The 18,878-nt window shown below is 52.4% G+C and overlaps 4 protein-coding genes across 9 annotated transcripts in view; 2 read left to right on the top strand and 2 right to left on the bottom strand.

Moving 5' to 3' along the window:
• The first annotated feature begins 36 nt into the window (after nt 1-36).
• Nucleotides 37-2,635, top strand: MRTO4 (MRT4 homolog, ribosome maturation factor). Its single transcript, XM_035344549.1, has 8 exons — nt 37-196; nt 271-329; nt 412-515; nt 604-685; nt 983-1,050; nt 1,335-1,486; nt 1,827-1,903; nt 2,329-2,635. Exons 1-8 carry the CDS (start codon nt 169-171, stop codon nt 2,473-2,475), a joined length of 717 nt encoding a protein of 238 aa, XP_035200440.1. The 5' UTR covers nt 37-168; the 3' UTR covers nt 2,476-2,635.
• Nucleotides 2,636-2,911: 276 nt separating this feature from the next.
• AKR7A2 (aldo-keto reductase family 7 member A2) lies at nt 2,912-7,186 on the bottom strand. The gene is made up of 7 exons (XM_035344541.1): nt 6,954-7,186; nt 6,572-6,759; nt 5,937-6,041; nt 4,911-5,007; nt 4,587-4,686; nt 4,024-4,153; nt 2,912-3,436 (listed from the first exon to the last, which is right to left on the bottom strand). Exons 1-7 carry the CDS (start codon nt 7,150-7,152, stop codon nt 3,275-3,277), a joined length of 981 nt encoding a protein of 326 aa, XP_035200432.1. The 5' UTR covers nt 7,153-7,186; the 3' UTR covers nt 2,912-3,274.
• A 120-nt stretch (nt 7,187-7,306) lies between these two features.
• SLC66A1 (solute carrier family 66 member 1) lies at nt 7,307-11,825 on the top strand. Of its 5 annotated transcripts, XM_035344546.1 has the most exons (9): nt 7,316-7,559; nt 8,064-8,238; nt 8,392-8,521; nt 8,618-8,705; nt 9,914-10,068; nt 10,154-10,246; nt 10,635-10,820; nt 11,123-11,254; nt 11,392-11,825. In XM_035344546.1, the coding sequence occupies exons 2-8, from the start codon at nt 8,087-8,089 to the stop codon at nt 11,219-11,221; spliced, it is 903 nt and encodes a 300-aa protein (XP_035200437.1). In that variant the 5' UTR covers nt 7,316-7,559; nt 8,064-8,086; the 3' UTR covers nt 11,222-11,254; nt 11,392-11,825. The 5 variants fall into 5 exon arrangements, 4 of the variants coding, with proteins under 4 accessions (XP_035200434.1, XP_035200435.1, XP_035200437.1 ...); XR_004755678.1 differs by having other exon boundaries at nt 7,307-7,559; nt 9,914-10,246; XM_035344545.1 differs by having other exon boundaries at nt 7,317-7,559; nt 11,123-11,825.
• A 3,155-nt stretch (nt 11,826-14,980) lies between these two features.
• CAPZB (capping actin protein of muscle Z-line subunit beta) overlaps nt 14,981-18,878 on the bottom strand; it is a 54,770-nt gene continuing 50,872 nt past the window's right edge. Inside the window, exons 9-10 of one of the 2 annotated variants that reach the window (XM_035344547.1) lie at nt 17,672-17,784; nt 14,981-15,787 (exon numbers count right to left, since the gene is read on the bottom strand). In XM_035344547.1, coding sequence (XP_035200438.1) covers nt 17,682-17,784 — 103 coding nt within the window. In that variant the 3' untranslated portion in view covers nt 14,981-15,787; nt 17,672-17,681. The remainder of the gene's footprint in view (nt 15,788-17,671; nt 17,785-18,878) is intronic. The other variant, XM_035344548.1, reaches the window with a different exon arrangement.

Here is an 18,878-nt window from a genome sequence, read left to right as displayed (position 1 = left end):
GTCGCCCCACAGCAACCCGATCCGAGTCGGGGGTGAGCGGAAACAAAGCGGCGGCGGCGGCCCCTGACCGGGGGAGCCGGCCCCGGCCCCGGCCCCCACAGCGGGCCGCCCGCCACCGCCTCTCCCAGCAGCCCCCGCGGCGGCTGAGGGGCCTCGAGGCGCGGCGCCATGCCGAAATCCAGGCGAGACCGCAAGGGTGAGCTCCCCGCTCCCTTCCCCGGCCGTTTCCCCCTCCGTTCCCCGCCGTAACCCGCGCTCTGCTTCCCGCAGTGTCCCTGACGAAGACGCACAAGAAGGGGCTGGAGGCGAAGCAGGCGCTGATAGCTGAGGTAAGCCCGGGCCCGGCGCGGCGGCCGCGTTTCCCCCGTCCCCCCCCCTCCCGTCCCCTCCTCGCTGACGGCTCTCGCTCAGCTGCGGAGATGCGCGGACACCTACAAGCGGATCTTCGTCTTCTCCGTCGCCAACATGAGGAACAGCAAGCTGAAGGACGTCCGGAACGCCTGGAAGCACAGCCGGTGAGCTGCCGGCCCCGGGGCGGGGAAGGGGGGAATTGGGGTTTAAGGCGCTCCCCCCCCTTCCTTCATTCACCTCCTGTCGCCGCAGGATCTTCTTCGGGAAGAACAAAGTCATGATGGTGGCACTGGGGCGGGAGCCGAGCAGCGAGTACAAAGAGAACTTGCACCAGGTGGGTGCTGAGGGCTGCGGGGGATGCATGCCAGGGCTCCCAAAGCCGTGTCTGGCTTGGGCTGCCCGTGGAATGGGATGCCCCCCAGGTTCGCTTGGTTCCCCTTCCCACACATATTGTGTGTTGTTTAATCTGCCCCTGCGCACAGATGTGCAAAAGGGGTGGAGAAGAATCAAGGCTGAGTATTAGAAACGGTACTAGTGTCTGTTTCAAAGCTTATCCCGACATACAGGACTGAAACTTAAAAAATAATGGCCTGGATGTTGCCTCAGCCCCTCCATGGCTTATTTCTTCCAGGTCAGCAAGCACCTGAGGGGGGAAGTTGGTCTCCTCTTCACCGACCGCACTAAAGAGGAGGTGGATGAGTAAGTACGCGTGTGACCAAGTCCGTGTCACGGCCGTGACTCTGAAATGCAGAACGGCCTCTTTCTCATCTCCCTGACTACCTCGCTTACTGCCCCTCCGATTTATGCTACCTTGAGTAGCAGCGCTGGTTCTTTAGGTGTTTCCAGCAGTGGAGAACAGCACAAAGCCCATAGTTAAGCGCTGCCTTCCTCTGTTCCCTACAAAAACAAACAAAAAAAACCCTGGAGCAATCTGCCCAGGGAGCATTCCTGTAGCTCAAGCTCTCATTGCCCATCTGTCTCAGCTGGTTCTCCAAGTTCAAGGAGGTGGACTTCGCACGAGCAGGGAACAAGGCAACTTACACCGTCAGGCTCGACACAGGGCCCTTGGAGCAATTTCCCCACTCCATGGAGCCTCAGTTACGGCAGCTGGGATTGCCAACAGCTTTAAAGAAAGGTACGTGAGGCGGCTGCTTCGGTTTTGGTCTACAAGGTCTGTGCAGACAGCGTTTTAAGGAGAATATGAGTCAAGTGTAATGAGAACTGAGTGTTGGAGAAAATCTGGATGGCTTTCTCCTTGTACAGGTGCTCAAAGTGTTTTTTTTTTTTTTTTTTTACTCCTCTCACACCATCCTTCCCAAACTAAAGTCACACAAGGGAACCAACTGACTTCCTGCCATCCTTTTTTCAGTGCAAACAGCTGGGCCTAGCCTACAGCCAGCACACTGTCATCCAATTCAGAAGGCAGATGCATTTTGTTTGGTTGTAGGCTATTTCAAGAGCTTTTGTTCCCACAGGGGTGGTGACGTTACTTTCAGATTATCAAGTCTGCAAAGAAGGGGACGTTCTGACCCCTGAACAAGCCCGTGTCCTGGTGAGTAACATGACAGCGCCTGCACAAGCCAGTATTTCCCCTGAATTCCTGCTGACAAAATCATTAATTGTTCAGTTAAATTCTGCTCATGGGTCTCAGTTCTCAGACCAAGCTGGGCGGTGCAGGGAATATCCCAATGGGGGTGCCAAAACTCCGCTTTGTCTCTGCCGCGATAAAGCTGAAGACCAGGGTTTAACAGCCAGGCTGAAAAACCACTAATCCAAGATGTGTTAGAGGCCGAGCTGGCTGTTCAGTTGGTGTTCCTTAAACACAGGCATTCAAGGAAATGGGCAGCACCAACCCTTGCCTGCTAGGGAAATTCAGTTCCACATAATATTTCTCCAAACCAGCTCCTAGGGAACCTGTGTTGTTAAACTGGCCGCAGAGACAACAGCACAGAATAACGGGTTTATGCTCTATCCTAGAAACTCTTTGGCTACGAGATGGCAGAGTTTAAAGTGACCATCAAATTTCTGTGGAACTCTGAGACAGGAGAATTCCAGAAGCTTGTGGGAGACTCAGCGGAGGAAGAAGAGGAAGAGGAAGAAGACAATGATATCTCTGAGGACTAGCAGCAGTCCTTGTGTTTGGTGTTAGACAGATCTCTGTTTTAGAGATGAAAGGGGAGGATATTTTTCTTCCCTGTTCGTGGGGAGAGGATGCATGACTAACTCAAATCTTGTTAAAAGATGATCTATGCTTTTTTAATATAAATGTATATAAAACTTCAGAGTGTTGTCAGTGCTGTCTGAGTGCTGCTAGGATCCAAGGAAATCCCCTGACTTCTGTTTCACCAGGGTCCATTTTAGCTCTGTACACAACTTAGGCCAGGTTTATTTGTGTGCAGAAGTTTCCCTATCTACACCAACTACTTGGTAATGCTTGTTTTGACATAACACACCTGCTACTAGGCAAGCTGTTACTGGTTTAGGCTCATCTTCTGCCAAGAGCTACTGACACCAGGGAAATACCAGCCCCGTTAAAGCTCCACAACTAAGAGACAGGGCCTGGATTAGGAAAACGCTTTATTCTCTTACATAATTATTTAAGACTCCTTATTAACTGAAAGCAGTACGAGAACCTTCACCCAGTTATGTACTTTATTTTCTATTAACTGCATCTTTCAATTACAGCACGTGCTGTGTAAAGGCAAAGTTCTATGAGGGGAGAAAGTACCAAGCATGGCCCAACGCACCGAGTGCTGAAGGAGTAGTGCAGGCACAGGAACATGAATCCTACAAAGCTTCATTACTACAGGAAAAATCACAGCCTGCCCCCTCACTCAGAGGGGCAGCATAGGCAAGTACCTCTTGTGCTTCCACACTCCTGCTGAGCCGCTCGTGGCACCAACTTTCTTTTCCCTACCCCAGTCTAGCGGAAGTAGTTGGGGCAGTTGTGCGCGGTCAGGCTCCAGGCTTTGTCAAAGGCCTCCACGACAGGCAGGAGCAGGGGCCCCTCTTCGCTGTAGTCGAGGTTCTGCTCTAGCTGCTCCAAGTTGGACATCCCGATGATAACGGCGTCTCCCAAAGAACCCTTGAAAGCAATGTGAGGGTAAGCAATTCCACTTAGAAACCTCGCTCACCTCCCAAGCCATTTCAGGCCAAACCTTAAAACGTTTCTGGTAACGCGGTAACTCCAGGATGTTTAGGCAACTGACGCAAGGGACTTCAATTCCCATGAACAAACTCCAAGTCGCCATCTCCAAACCATGTCTGCCCCTCAAGGCTGCCAAATCCCACTTTGCAGGGGTGGCAGGGGCCATTCTGGGGGGATGGGGAATATAAACACTGACTTCCTAGTCCAATGAAAAGCCAAGTCACCTCCTTGAGGAAGCCGGCTGGTTGGGAAACCAAGACCAAAGTAACAGGCACTTAAAATCTTCCATTTCTTCCAATCCTATGAATGCAAGATTATGCGGGGAAACAGCTGACTTGCCCCTACATCCTGATGGGCAGAGACCGCACGGCAATTTTCATTTTGGACCACCACAAACCCACAGGATATTTAGACTCGAAGATAACTCTACGCGGGCGTACAGCAAACCACTGTGTGCTGCAAAAGCTGCCCAATTCAGGCTCTGCTGCACAGGCTGCTTGGTTATGGCCAGGTCAAACTCTCACCTGCAGTTTGGAGTGATTGTACAGCCAACGCAAAGCAGCAGAGGTGAGGCTCGGTGGGTTGGAACCATAAGCATCTTTCAGAGCTTTTTCTACTAGGGCAATTCCTTCAAAATTGTGCTTCTTCCAGTACCTGCAAGAAGAGAAATCAATGTTACTGGCCTTGTGAATCGTAAACCTATATTCTAAACAAATATGAAAGGCTTTTGGAAGCCTCATACAGCTATCTGTAGCCCCCAAGGGCTTCCACAATCCACCCCGGCAAGTCAGGGGGAAGCTGAGCCTAAAAACCACTCGGAAAAGCTCAGTCACGCGCCACAGCCCTAACCTTCCTTCGGGAGAAGCGAGGTGCTCAGCACTGTTACCCCAATCCTGAACAAGGGCAGCGTGAAGGCTGCCCTGCAGCAGCCCACAAAGGACACAAGCCCGCACAAAATCGCTGCACAAGATTTGGTCAATTTTGCTTCCTCACAGCAGACTGTAAGGTTAGGATTTCTTGTTTTGTTTTTTGAAAACATAGCCACTCCCGGCCCATCTCCCGACTCTTCCAGGGGTACAAGACACACCTGTCCCTGTAGGCTTGAGCCCAGTCATTCCCAAAAAATCTTCCAATGGGTTGGCGCGTGTCTTTATCCTCATACTTGTACTTTCCAGTCAGCAGCCCTCCTGCAAAGGGTCAGCAGCACGTTTAGTGATGGGCTGGCTCTTCCACAGCCCCCAGTTCACACGTTTTTGTCTCAAAGTCTCCTCGACCAGCCAGGCATCTTTGACGCAGACGATGCCTTAACAAATTCCTGTGACCTATTTTTGACTCTCTCTCCTCTCCAGTGGTCGCATCCCTCCACCCACACCACCCTGCAGTACCCCTCCTTGCCCACCCCTCCCCGTACCAGCCAGGGGGTTGTAGGCGTAGAAGCGCAGCCCGTAGTATCTCAGGCAAGGGAACAGCTCAGCTTCCACCTGGCGAGTGGTTGCGTTGTACATGCCCTGCACAAAGGTGAAGACGACAACCTCAAACGCTAGCTCACGGTAGCAGTAACGTGCACAGGATGGCTTCAGGCCTCCCAGCACGAATCCTGCCTGGTTAAGTCACGACTTAGATCTGCTTATCAGGTGGCACCTAGGTATCGTTCTGCAGTGACACCAGGTCTGTCTGCCAGCAGCAATGGTTTATTTGCAGAGTAATGCACTTCTGTCCTTCGTTAGGCTTTTCTTCTCATTTTAATTTCTGCTCATAAACAAAACTGGGCATTCTGGGATCTGTACTCGCAGCAGATACGCAATCTGGGAAAATAATTTAGCTTTTTACTCATTCCTGGAAAAAAAATACATCTGCAGCAGCAAGATTCCTCCTCAAAAGTGCAATTCCCATTAAATGGTGTGGGAGTGCCCCTACCTATGGACCACAGCTTTATCAATTATGCATTAAAGGATCTCAGACAGCCTTTTCCCCACCCTTCCCTGACAATACTATTATCTTATCCAGAAGAGTGGCTTCAGGTCAGCTGATTAGCTGCCTAGGAACAGACTTACTGAAGGACTGCAAACAATAATGCAGAAATTACTTCAGTTTCACATCACACGACTCATTAACTCCAGAAAAAATACCACATACTCAGCTTTTTCTGGGAAGTGATCTCACTCAACTTGCTCATCACGTGTGTCCTGAAATGTGTCCTGAAAGCACTTTCCAGCCTAACTGCAGCAGCTTCCTTTTTGTGTTTGTATCTGGCACACGGTCTAAGACTTGCGGCTCCCAGCCCGTGCCTCATGGCGACCTCCCATTGCTGTCTGCTGTTACGACGCACACAACCATCTGTGCGTTGTTTTGGTCCGAAGCCTCAGATTCTTTCGGTTCAATTTGTCTCAGCCTCCACAAAAGACCTGCTGGACCACGGAAGGTCCCCATCCCTCACCTGGTACACAGTTGGCATCAGCCAGTTGTTGTATTTGCAGATGGTGCAGATTTCTGCGACCTCCCATGCTGCGTAGTTTGATAGTCCGAGTTCTTTAAACTTTCCCTGTGGAGGAATAAAAGGGTATTCAAAGCCAGGCTTTAAAAGTGTTTGTAAACAGCACAAGATGTGTATGGTGAAAGGGACAGTCACTGAAATTTAGTCCAGAGTTCTCTGCTCATCCCTGTCCAGCTCTTCCAGATGATTATGAATTATAAGACCTAACAAAAACATTTCCCCTATTTTACACTCGTTTTGAATTCACACTTCCTAATTTCAGTGGCACTATTAGATTAATGCAGTTCAGCAATTCTTCACCCATTACCAAAACTAATCTTAACCTAGTCTGTTAACGCAGCTGAAAGCAAAGTTCACGAGTTCTAACGTTTCTGAGTACTCTTGAGAACAAAGTGCACCACGCGAACCACGTGAACGTGCAAGAGTGCCAGGTGCTTGGCTTCCCCCCGGTCTTCTGGGTTCCCTTCTCCTCGTGCTGTGCAAACCCCGTGCCGCAGAGGAGCGCGGCGAGCAGCCTGGTTTAAAGAGGTGGCGGGAGGGAATCAGGAGCCGGTCCCGGCCTGGACTTCCCACTTTACTTCTTTGTGCAGCTCGTTGCAGGCACGCAGCGTCTCCTCCACCGGGGTGCCATGGTCGGGGGCGTGGAGGTAGAAGAGCTCCACGCTCGTCCTTTTCAGCCTCTGCAGGGACTCGTCCAGCTGTGACCGCACGCTCTCGGGCCTCAACGTCTTCCCGTCCCAGGGATTGGCCTTGGTGGCGACTTCCACTGGCAGAGAGGGAACGAACGATGAGCAGAGGCTCTGCGGGAAGGGAACGGGGAAGGGAGACACAACCCGAGCGGGCTCGGGGCGTCCAGGGGACGGCCCCTTCTCCTCAGGGGCCGGGGGTCGCGCCCAGACCCCTTCCCCCCAGACCCCCGCGGGCCTCCTCTCCCCTCATCGACCTCTCCCCGCCCGTTACCCGAGTGCTCGCCGGAGGCCAGCAGCGAGCCCAGGATGCGCTCGGACTCGCCGCCCGCGTACATGTGCGCGGTGTCCAGCAGGCGGTGGCCCCGCCGCACGAAGGCTCCCAGCAGCGCCGCGCTCGCCTCAGGCGCCGCCCGCCGCCCCAGCTCCATGGCGCCCAGCACCACACCGGGCCTCGCGCCCCCGGCCGCCATCGCTGCCGCCGGCACTGCGCAGGCGCGGGAGGGGGGCGGGGGCTCCGCGCTCGCTGCTCGCCCCGCCCGGGGCGGGCGGGGGTGGGGGGGGGGGGGGGGGAGGCTGTGAGGTACTGCCCGGCTTGCGCGACCGCGGTGCCGGGCAGAAAGAAACTTTTTTTTTTTTTTTTAAAAAAAAAGCACCAAAAAAACGGGTTTGGGGACAAAAGCGGCAGGTTTTCGCCAGGCGGGGTTCGGGAGGAACGGCAAACCTCCGGGAAAACAGCAGAGCTTCCCCCCCCCGGGAAAGAAAAACAAACAGCAAACTTCTAAAAAGCCGCAGATTGCCCCCCAAAAGCAGCAGATTTTCCCCAAAAAGCACCTCACACCCGGAAAAAAAAAGCAGCAGAACGCCGCCAGCGAGCGAGGTAAAGCCGGTGCCGTGTGAGGGCGGGCGGGGGGGGGGGGGGGGTTGCCTGCCTCAGGGGGACCTGAGGGCGCTGCTCGGGCACCTCAGGAGCCTGCAGCGAGCTGGGGTCGGTCCCATCTCCGTGTGCCTGGTGACGGGACGAGGGGGAACAGGCTAAAGTTGCTCCAGGGGAGGTTCAGGTTGGATATTTGGAAGAACTTCTTTACCGAAAGGGTTGTGAGGCACTGGGATGGGCTGCCCAGGGAAGTGGTGGAGTCGCCATCCCTGGAGGTCTTTAAAAGACGTTTAGATGTAGAGCTTGGGGATGCGGTTTAGTGGGGGATTTGTGTTAGGCCAGACGTTGGACTGGGTGATCTTGGGGGTCTCTTCCAACCTAGATGATTCTGTGACCGGTCAGGGTGCCGCTGGCTGCCTGCTCCCCACACGGTGAGCGGGCTTCGAGCCGCTGCCAGCACGGCTCCCCTGCTGCCATCCCTCACCTCTACCCCCCGCACCCCCTCAGGAGCATCCGCGCTGCCTCCCGCCATGGCCTCATGGCCTGGAAATGACTCCGAGTGCCCCAACGGCTCCCGCTGGGTGCTCGAGGTGTTCAACGAGTGCGCCCAGGACGGCCGCGACATCGCCAGCGTGGTGCTGGGGCTGGTCTCCATCTGCTGCTTTGCCGCCGCGTCGTTCCCGTAAGTACTGTGAAATACCCTCCAGAGAACCAGATTTTCTGCCCGACTCAGAAATGTTGGGTTTCATGCCCAGAGGGAGCAGCCCCAGAGCATGGGGTGGGTCCCAAGGAGCATCGAAGTGGTTGGAGCTGACGGTTTGTGTCCCCTCTGCAGGCAGTTCTACCAAGCCTGCAAGACGGGCATCATGGACCAGGCCCTCTCCATATACTTCCTACTGGGGTGGCTCGGCGGGGACCTCCTGAACCTCATCGGTTCCTTCTTGGCGAACCAGCTGCCCCTGCAGGTACCCTCCGGCCCCCGCATCTCTCCCTTTTTCCCCAGGGATGGGATCTGGGGGAAGCCTTTCCCTGGGACCACCAGCTGACGCCTCTCCCCACAGGTCTACACGGCCGTGTACTACGTGCTGGCAGACCTGGTCATGCTGTCTCTGTACTGCTACTACAAAGCTAAGAACCGGGGCCGAGGATGTGAGTTTGGGCTGAAGCATGGCGGGACGGTGCTTACAGCTGCTTGGTCACTGCTGAGGGAGGATGCGTGGGGTAGAGGGACCCTGGAGAGGCGTAGATGTGGCGTCTGTTAGATGCCCCTTGATGATTGCTGGCTTTTGTCACAGGTGACCTGCCACCCATGAAAGCCACCTATTTATTTCTAAAGCAGCCTTTTGCTGAGAGCAAACGGTACTGGCGCGGTTGGGGGCTGTGCTGGCCCTGCCAGCCATCAGGGAGGTGCACGGAGCATGGGTTGGAAATAAGCCCCTCTGAGTCAGGGGAGTGCAGAAAGCACCAGCACACCCGCAGTTACGCGCTGACTCCGTGCCGGGGGCTGGAACCCACGGCCAGGTCTGCTGAACCACGGGAGAAGGGGCACCGTCCTCTGGCTGTGGTGGCGCTGCCGGCTGTTTTGGGGTCCCAGCCCTTCTTGCAGGTAGTGACAGCCGTGGCAGGATGGAGAAGAACTTGTTCCCTGCTCAAAGGGAATAAAGGGAGGGAAGAGAACCTAACAGGGCGCTGCAGGTTTGTGAGGCTTAAATGGCAAGAGAACCTGATTTTTAGTGGGGCAGCTTTCTGTGAACTACAGACAGGAATCCCTGGACATTAATTTAACTTATTAAAGCACTTCAAATTTATTAAACCAGTTGATGGAAAGCTCATCAACTATATAGTTGTGTTAATGCTATAGAATATTCTGTAAATAAGTTCTCTAAAGAGGGCCTGTCTTACCCCTGTCCCTTACCAGGGTGGGCGGCACGGTGGAGGCAGTTTGTGCAGAACGAGCAGCAGATTTAAGGATCTTAAAAAACCTTTAAGCCCTTTAAAAAGGGCTGGGTCTGGCAGGGAGTTGAACAAGCACTGCTGCGAGTTAAGAGTGTGTCAATCTTTAAGACGGAGGTGGTTTCTGAAGAGTTTGGGGCTTTTTTAAAGACTTGACTGTTCTGGGTCTACCGAGATAGGAGCAGTTTCCTCCCTGATAACTTACAAGTTGTCCTTATCACTGTGAGATAGGAATCCCATGCGAGCTATTGTCTGGTACTGACTCTGCAGCCGCAGATGAAGATAGGAGAGCTTGGGCTTTTATTCCTGCTCCCCCCGTGTTCATCTGAGGGCACCAGACCCTGCAGGAGGGCTGCCAGGGTGGAGGAGCCCGCCCTAAATGTTTTCTGCTTGCTTCCCCGCAGTCGTGGCTCCCATCAACGTGGCCTGCCTCTTCTGCCTCCTGGGAGCAGCCTCGGCCGTCCCCTTGCTGGGCAGGGCACCAGGCCTGGCCTCCGACGCCGCAGCCTTCAGAGGGAGGTCTCTGCTCTCTGCTGGCCCGGAGGAGCCTGAGTCCAAGGTGAGCCGGTTCCTCGGGCCGGGGAGGCAGGAAGGGGAGCCACTGAGGGCTCGGGGCCTCGCTCAGAGCCTGCCTTGCCTTGCAGCCCTTCACCAGGAACGAGATCGTCGGCTTCGCCATCGGCTCTGTCTCCTCCGTGCTGTACCTCTGCTCCCGTCTCCCCCAGATCTACACCAACGTAAGCGAGGGCCGGGCAGGATGCAGCCAGCCCCAGGATCTCAGCCCAAAAGGGGCAGTGGGGTTTTAGTTCCTCTTTGCTTGGCGTCTGCAGCTCCCCTGCCTCTCACCATGTCACAAGGGATTATCTTTCTGTATCTACACTCTGCAGCCTGATTAACTTTTCTCCCCTCCCTTGAACGCAGCAATACTTCCAACATGGTCTTTTGTTGTTTTTTTTTCTTCTTCATTTGCAAGCAAAAGGGGAACTGAAAGGCACTCAGCGGTGCCTCAGCACCCTTCTTCTCTCTCCCCAGGGGAGGGTGACTAATGCCACTGCGGTAGGGAGATTTTGGAGCTGCACCCAAGCCCCTCTCCCCGTCCCCGTGTAACACATCCCCTCCTTCCAGTACCAGAGGAAATCCACCGCTGGCGTCTCCTACTCCCTCTTCGCCCTGGTGATGCTGGGGAACTTGCTGTACGGCGCCAGCGTGCTGCTGAAGAACCCCGAGCCGGGGCAAAGCGAAGGGGACTACGTCCTGCACCACCTGCCCTGGCTCATCGGCAGCCTGGGCGTCCTCTCCCTGGACGTGGTCGTATCCTTTCTCCTCCGTGGTTTTCTTCGGAATGGTGACACGAGGCTTTTCCGGGATTGGGCAGAAGCAGGTGGTGGTGGTGGTGGTGCTTTTAGGCTGTTTTTTAGGCTTTCCTCCCTTGTGTCCTGGTGACTAATTCAGCATTGCAACAGCAGAGTGCCTCAGAGCAGTTTGCAATTCAGCTCATTGTCCCTTTACCCACATCAAGGCCTCCCCACGCTTCCTCCTGCGGTGCAAACAGCCTTTTGGGGCTGGTCGGGTAGCTCCTTGCCTTCCTGTGATGAGCCTTAACGTCCTCTCAGATCTCTTTCCAGTTCCTTGCTTATCGCGGAGGGCAGCCAGGTACTGGTGAAGAGAGAGACGCTCTTCTCGGCGAGCAGGGCGACGGCTTGGACAGCTGACAAAGGAGCGCGGCCCAGTACCAGAGCAGCGAGGTGCTGGTGAGGAAGCTGGCCTTGAAGCCGGGCAAGCCAGGCTCTCGATCCCGTCCTCTTCTCTGGGTGGCACCTGAGAGAAGAGGGTGCGAGCCAGCGAGTGATTTGTGCTGCCAAAACGTGTCTGCCTAGGGCAGGGGGCACAGGGTGCTGCTGTGAGTCCTCGTGCCCCTTCGATACCAGTGATGCTGCCGGGATAAACGGAAAAGCTTTGATACCTCGGACGGTCACTCCTCCCTGCTCTGAGCTCCACAGCTGCCCTCGGTCTCTTCTGCTGCCTGTACCTCAGCGGTGGTGTGGAGCTTGCACGTTGCGGGCAGAAGCGATGACGAGAGCCAAAGGAGCTGCGGGGAGGGCACCGAGGTGACTGACCCCCCACGGCTGCCAGCACCGCATGCCTCCGGGGGGTGGGCCGGTCTCACGTCCCTGCCCCTGAACTTGTGGAAGGCGGGGCAGTGGCTGGAACCCACCTGGAACAAAGGGAAGGTGCAGGGCAACCAAAGTGTTTGAGTTCACACGCAGGTATTTTAATTAGCATGGCTCTGACTTCTATAAACAAGTCCTTGCCCAACGCGCCTCCTTGGTTTTTATTTTGTTGGCTCATCTGTTAGTTCCTGCCTCCTGATTGTTCTCATTAGCTCTCTGAAGTGCTTGGACTTTTCATCTTCCACCTCACCTACGTTTTATTGGTGTGGGCTTTGGGGGGAACACGGAGGCAAGATGAGAAAAGAGGCCGCAGTTACCTGGAGCCTTCACAGGGAGGCCGGGAGGAGGTGAAGCATCGCGGACCTGGGAGCTCTCCCTGGCTGCGTGCTCGGATGGGCGAAGTCGTGCTGTAGGAGCAAGGCGATGGCTGCTGGAAGCCCAGCGACAAGGTGCTGGTGCTGCCTCTCAATTTGGCCCGGTCCCGTAGCCACCAGATGGCTGTCTCAGCCCGCGCTCGGCCAGGCGCTCCAGCATTACTGCAGATGTGAGTGCGGGGCCTTTAAAGGAAAACTGGCGCAGCTTGTCCTGGAAATTCACTCCTTTTTATTTCCCTGTCTTACCGCTCTGCTTTTCCTAACATCCAGCACTTCCCAGCTGCGTACCCATGCAGCACCCCTGCTTTCTGCTTTTTTTTTTATTATTATTTTTGCTATTTTTGATCATTAACCTGCCTCAGCCAGCCCCGTGAGGCTCATCCTGCCTCTTGTCCTCCCAGAGGAAGTCACGCTCCTGTCCCCACCGCGTGCTCTTCCTGCTCCCTCTGCACACCCCTGAGCTGGCCAAGCCGCAGCCCCCAGTCTGCACAGCTTAGCCTGGATCCTACATGAAATGGGAATCGAAACTCCCAAATGCCTCGCAGACTGCGACAGGACCTTGGTTAAAACCAGAACGGCTTGTGTCTGGGGCTCACCCCTTTGTTCTCCGAAAGCAAAATGTTTTTCAGACTCCTCGACCTTTCTGGACAGAGCAGGTGAGTTTTCTCACTCCCTTCCTTCGCAGTTCTCCCTTCTGGGCTCACAGGAGCTGGGGCTGTTTGCCTCCTCCCAGTTCTCCATCCAGCAGCATTTGCTCTGCCTTTCTCTCAGAATTGCAAGGGAACAATTTGGGTCTGGCCAAGGCAACCTAAGGCAAACCACGAAGATTCCTAGCGAGATAGAAAGCACAGCTTTGTTCGATTTCAATACCCGTTTATTACAGCTGAAGACCCCGAGGCTTGGTTTTGGTAAAGGAAGATTGTTTTTTTTTTTTTTTTTATATGCAGCTCACCTGTGCTAGCTCATGCCCTGAAGCTGGGAGACAGCACAGTTGTTTTCTTAGGAGGTGAATTTACCAAGTTGCCTCGGGTTGGCAGTGGGATAGGCTTGGGTTGGCACACGCTCGTAGAAACCAAGGGCTGCATCTGCTGATCCCCTTGCTAGGTGACAGCCACGTGCCGGTTAGCAAAGTTTGTCTTAAAGCCAGGAAAAAATGCTATGTAAAGAGGTTAAAATAAATTTAATTAGTTCCCAAAGCGCATCCAGAGCACAGGTAAGTGCAGCATTGATTTGCTGTTTTGGGGCCAATGGGAGCGGGCAAACACAGCTCTCTGCATTTGGCAGCCTGAGTTTCTGAGCTTGCAACCACGCAGTTGGTGGGGTATGGAAATTCACAGCGCAGAGGAGACCTGAAAGGCTCTGGCTGAGGTCATCCCTCGGAGGCTGAAACGCAGCCCTGGTCTCCAAAGACCCCCCGCTTTCACATTTTGCAAAGAGGTGAGTGTTAAAACAGAAAAGGCACGGACACAAAACACCTTGCCCTAAAGTGGGTGTGTGACACGGTGGCAGGCTTGGGATTGCAGAAGCCAAGCTGAAGGTGGAGGTACCCACACCATGAGGTTACGGTGCTCTGAGCACAGGAAGAGGAATAAACTACCGATGGTGCGCTTGCAGCTCCCTGCAGCTCGGGCTGGTTTGTGAGAAGGGCACAGCCCTGCACAGGGGCCATCGGGGGGTTGTACCCACACAAACCCGTACGCTTAATTCATCCGGGATCAGACGCTGCTTCATTTTTGGCTTGTGTGCAGAGGTGGCTTTGGAGAAGGAAAACAAATCCCCCCGAAGCAGCACAGGCATGTGCCCGCTGCAATTGGAAACAGCAGAGAACTGCACGTTTCCCCCACCCCGGGTTCACATGCTAGTTTTCAAGCGTCAAGAGTTCCCATGGGCTTATCTCCAACTTCAAAAAAAAAACCCTTCTCCCTACAGCAGAACCAAGAGGCACCAGCAGCAGAACCTCACCATGTGCTCCTCGGGGCTCCTGGCTTTGAGGCGAGCATCTGCGTGCTCCTTCCCACGAGTCTGGCTCCCAGATGAGCCAGACCAGAGGCCCCTGGGGAAATGATAAAGCACAGGTCCGTAATCACCTGCAGATGGCTGGATGCTTAAATAGGTCATATTAGGAAAGGAAAATTAGAGCAAGTTAATCAATATTAACGCTAATGGCCTCAACTTGTGTTCGCAGGGGTTCAGCCAGAGGCTCATTCCCGAGATTGCCGACAGGTGCTCGCGTTCCCCACTCACCAGCACCACGATCAGAGCAGGCAGCAAACCCGAGACCACGCGAGATGCCCGCCTCCAACCGAGGGTTTTAGCAGAGGGGGAAGGTGGGCATGAGGTCCACAAATTACACAGGGACTAAGCACAGAGGTAGCTTTTGGGGAACATCAGCAGCTAGAACCTCTCACCTAAAATTGCCAAGCACTGCTGAAACGCTTCTCTGCCCACAGGCACCCTCCCAGATTTTTCCACCACACACAAAGCCTCCCTAACCCTTCCCTAAATACATCTGCTCCACGTTTGCTGGCTGCCTGCAGTGCCCGTCGCAGCACGCAGCGGGACACCAACTTCACGCCAATCCCAGCACTGAGGAAGTAACGGCAGAAGGAACAGCTGCCCACCGCTGCCCGTGCAAGGAGCAGCAGTACAGCAAATCCTGCCTAGAACAAGCAAGTTTCAGCTGATAGTTTTGGGGGGCAGCTTTATTTGCTTTCTATGGCTCTGCGCTGCAGCAGCTGTTTGGATTACTGCTGAGCTCATCGCACGCCTTTGTTCTCCAGCACACGCCTACCTCCAGACAGCATGATTGCTTCCAGTTGGTCCAAAGGAAAGAGTTCACAGCATTTCGGCTACAGAACCCCACGTAATGCAGCAGGAGGGAAAGAGAAATAAGGAGGACACCAACCGCACACACTGCTTCCTGGGATTTTTTTTTTTAATTTTATTTTTATAATTATTTTTTATTTTTTAGTATGGAGGCTCAAGTATCAGATGTAGATTCAATTTAAGCTTTACAAAAAAAAAAAATCAAAACAAAAACTCCTTTTGCATTCCATAAAAATTGACAGAAAAGCGCCTTGGAACCAGGCTATAGAAGAGCAGAACTCTCAGCAGGTCTCCTAATCAATGTCTCCTTGCAAATCTGGTTTAGTCAGTATAGTACAACACCAAGGAACACCCTCTCTTACCTCCCTCCCACCAGCCATGCCCTGTGCCCAGCCCCCAAACATACGTGGAATAGATTTTTTTTTTCCAGTTCTTCCTCTTTCACACACCACAGTATTTAATAAATTTTTGTTTTACATTTTTTACACCAATGTAACAAAAGGCAGGAGGGGTGGGGAGGAAAAGACAAACAATGATCCGTGTGTATGCGTATAAATGGGGGAGGGTGGAAGAGAGAAAAAAAATACATGGACTTCTACAGAAACATAGCCTAAGGTCTCAATAGTAAAATGGGGTGCAAAGTAGGCCTCAGAGACTGAAAAAGTTTGTACAGCTTTATTCATGGGGAGAAGATGGCGTTGCATGAAGAGTACTGAATGCAAACTGTGACGTGACGGAACAGAAAAGGTCAGGGGAATGAGTTTTCTAAGAAAGGAATCTAACGAGTGCATGGCATGTCTTGTTAGCATGAAGAGTATTTTAACTTTGCTGCTTTCTCTTTAAAGCCTCCACCAGGTCGTTTTTAAGAGCTTCTTGTTTTGATTTGTCTGCAAAAGTCTGCACAGACCTGTGGGGAAGAAGTAAAAGCACAAGTCAGAGGCACCGCATTCAAAGGAGGCGTTTCTAACAGTTCTTCTGGCATGGGAGACAATAGCAGAAGCACCTCAACCCAGGCTTAGAGGAACCAAAACAACTTGCCTGTTTTAATACAGAAAACAGAAGGCAAAGGGAACGCTTCAGTGATTGTATCAAAGCAAAGTTAAGTCTAGCAAGGACTGCACCAAAGACACGTTTCCCCAGAAGTTCCGCCCAGCCTCCAGTTGCTGGAGTGAGATCCCCTTTTTTTTTATATTACAGATTGGAAAAATCCCAGTACACCATCAGCAAAAGATGTTAGCGCTCTCGCTGTCAGAAGGACCACGCCAGGAAGGTAGAGAAGTCCAGCCTCTACCAACGAATGTGAAAAGGGCCCAGCTGTCGGAGCTCCTGAGCTTTTTTGCAGACTGATCACCCAGGGTAGAGCTGCCACATCAAAACCTCTCCCCGACACATTCACCAGTGGGAAAAGCACCCAGAGTTTCTTCTTGAATTTGCTTTTCCAATTTAAACCTTACCTATAGTAATTAGCAAACCAAAGCAACCAGAGGATAACTCAGAAACTGTCAGCAAGATTACTGCAGGGCTTTCTTTTTGCTAAAAGTTTGGTTATAGAGGGAAAAAAACACAAAAAAATTAAGTCTTTGAGTCACGTTGGCTCCCTGCCCCATCAGATAGCTGGGGAGGAACCTTGCCTTCCAGTGACACGGGAAGAGGCTTCCAATAGAAAGAAAAAAAAACCTTTTCAATATGATCGTTAATAGAATGGTAATTCTAGACTTTGCAGGAGCTGCTAACACAGAAGGGGTCAGGATGTAGTTTGGTAGGATTTCTCCCCGCATAAGCCATATTTCACACCCTCTTCTGTACTCAAAGCTACCTTATTTTGCCTGGATGCTGTCTCCGGTAAACAAGGCTGCTCTTTGTGTCAGTTATTTTCCTAACATTTTTATAACAGTATTTCCATTCTCTTGTCTCTGGAGACTTCCGCTGCTTTAATAAAAATATATACGTTTTATATTTGCATTTGTCACAGGCTAAAGAAGTGGTTCTCAGCCACTATCAACAAACAGTGCATATTCCCCTTCGTCAGCTTAATGTGTTTAAGACAACATCTGTAACTCATTATGAGTTGGAGTGGAAGGTTAAACTGGCTCAGGGTTAGTCACTGCTGTGCGCCCTAGACATTCAGAGCTCCAGAGCAAAGGAGAGCATATGAACAAATCCCTTCAGAGGCTGTGCAGAGCACCAGCAAGTGCAAGCTAGAAATGTTTCAGCAGAGCTCGAGTGGGCCTGGATTTTCAAGCTCCAAGGAAACTCGAGGTACACCAGGCAATAGGTGGTGGGGGGAAGCTCACGTCTTCTCAGAACTCTCGGGAGTACCACGGCCATAGATTTTTTTCTCCCCCCAACTGCGAGAGTTTCAAGACTTTTCACAAGGAGGACTTTAAGATTACAGAGAATTTCTTCACTGAGGTGGTGCGCTACAGCTGTTATAAAGTGGTGGTGCGCAAGGCACGGAGTGCCAGGGCTTACGGACAGAGCAAATCCAAGCTAACACCACGTCGGGTAAATGACCATGTGCTCCTTTCTTGCTCCCAAGCTGGAGTGCGAAGTGGTAAGTCCTGACATTTCAGAGCGTGCTACTTCCAATGGAGTAAGGTAACATGTCAAGGAAAATGACAACTTTTAGTTGGCTCTATGAAGAAGTAACCCTTGGGTGAAACATGGATCAGATGTCACGTATCAGTCTGCAGGAGTTAGGGGTTAGTTCTGGCCTCGGTTATCATGCAGAGGTCTCGGCTGGGTGAGTCCTGGTTTAGTGCTGGTTTCACACCTCACAGGCAGGGGGTACCTGGATTGGTTTAGTTATCAGGCTGGATGTAGATCTGGCGCTGGGTCAACACTTGAGAAAGTTCCCTCTGCAACTGCTTATACTTTTGGTTGTCGGGAATAGCATCAATAGATCTACAGAGAGCAGTTTGGAAATGAGGGAAGTAAACAGGGAAAAGAACAGTCAGAGGAACTACGTAACACAGAGCTGGTCTTTTGGAAACCACTGGAAGCACACTTGGGAAGAATAAGCGTAAATACACAGTTAGAAGAAACAGGAAAAAGGCTAGAGGAAAAGCCAAGGGCAGATGCTGCGTGTGTTACCGGCTCTGAGCAGATCACAGATCGTCTCCCCGATGCACAACACAACACAGCTCAGACTGAGCAGTGGGGAGACATAGGAAATAGGTGCAATTACCACATCTTAAGGCAAAGCTCACAAGGAAAAAGACTGCATTAATATTTCCTTTTAACGTTAATCAATGCTTCCTGGCAAAACCCCTGCACATCCCGAATGAAACGAGACCTCTTGTGAGAGCTCGGATTTGGGAAAACAAAATTAAAAAGAGCAGCTGCTTTGTCAGGGCACTGTTGCCTCCCTCTGCCCATGCTGTTAAGAAGGCAGCACAGATATTTAATTGGTACCACTATTCTATCACCTGAAGGGGAGGTTATGGACTTTTTTTTCTTATTTCAGTACAAGACAGAGCAGCAGCACACAGAAGTGCTCCGCTTGTTTATTCCACATCATCCCACCGTGCAGGGGAGCTCTCTCTGCAGTCTGCAATAAAATTATTCGGCATCACAGTTCCGTGCCTTTCTCTACGAGCAGAACTGCCAGCTTGGGATTTCGATACAAAATTCCCGAGCAGACACGAGCAGGGGAAGTGCAGCACTTTCCCTACACAAGGCACAGAGGGCCCGTTCACTTCATCTGCTCTAGTGCGCTGCATCTTGAGCAGCCGTGCTTGAGAAAAAGACAGAATCTAAAACTAAATCTAAGCACCAGAAGCCATTAAGGTCACGACTCAATTCTGGGACCGCCGGACTGTTTTTAAAACTATTAGAAGTCAGAATTTAAGTCCAACTTTCAGAACTGTGAAAAACAAAACTCCCGATTAAAAATAATCCTGAAGCGTTGCTAATTGGGCTACTTTCTTCCTGCTGAGGGAACAAAGGATTTAAACATCACATTCCTGTAGCTACAAGGTGGAAATGTCCCCGAACAC

Source organism: Oxyura jamaicensis, chromosome 21 (assembly GCF_011077185.1).
Source record: "Oxyura jamaicensis isolate SHBP4307 breed ruddy duck chromosome 21, BPBGC_Ojam_1.0, whole genome shotgun sequence".
Taxonomy (NCBI): domain Eukaryota; kingdom Metazoa; phylum Chordata; class Aves; order Anseriformes; family Anatidae; genus Oxyura; species Oxyura jamaicensis.
The sequence above is the reverse complement of the archived record's forward strand: the minus strand, read 5'-3'. Positions and strand labels throughout refer to the sequence as shown.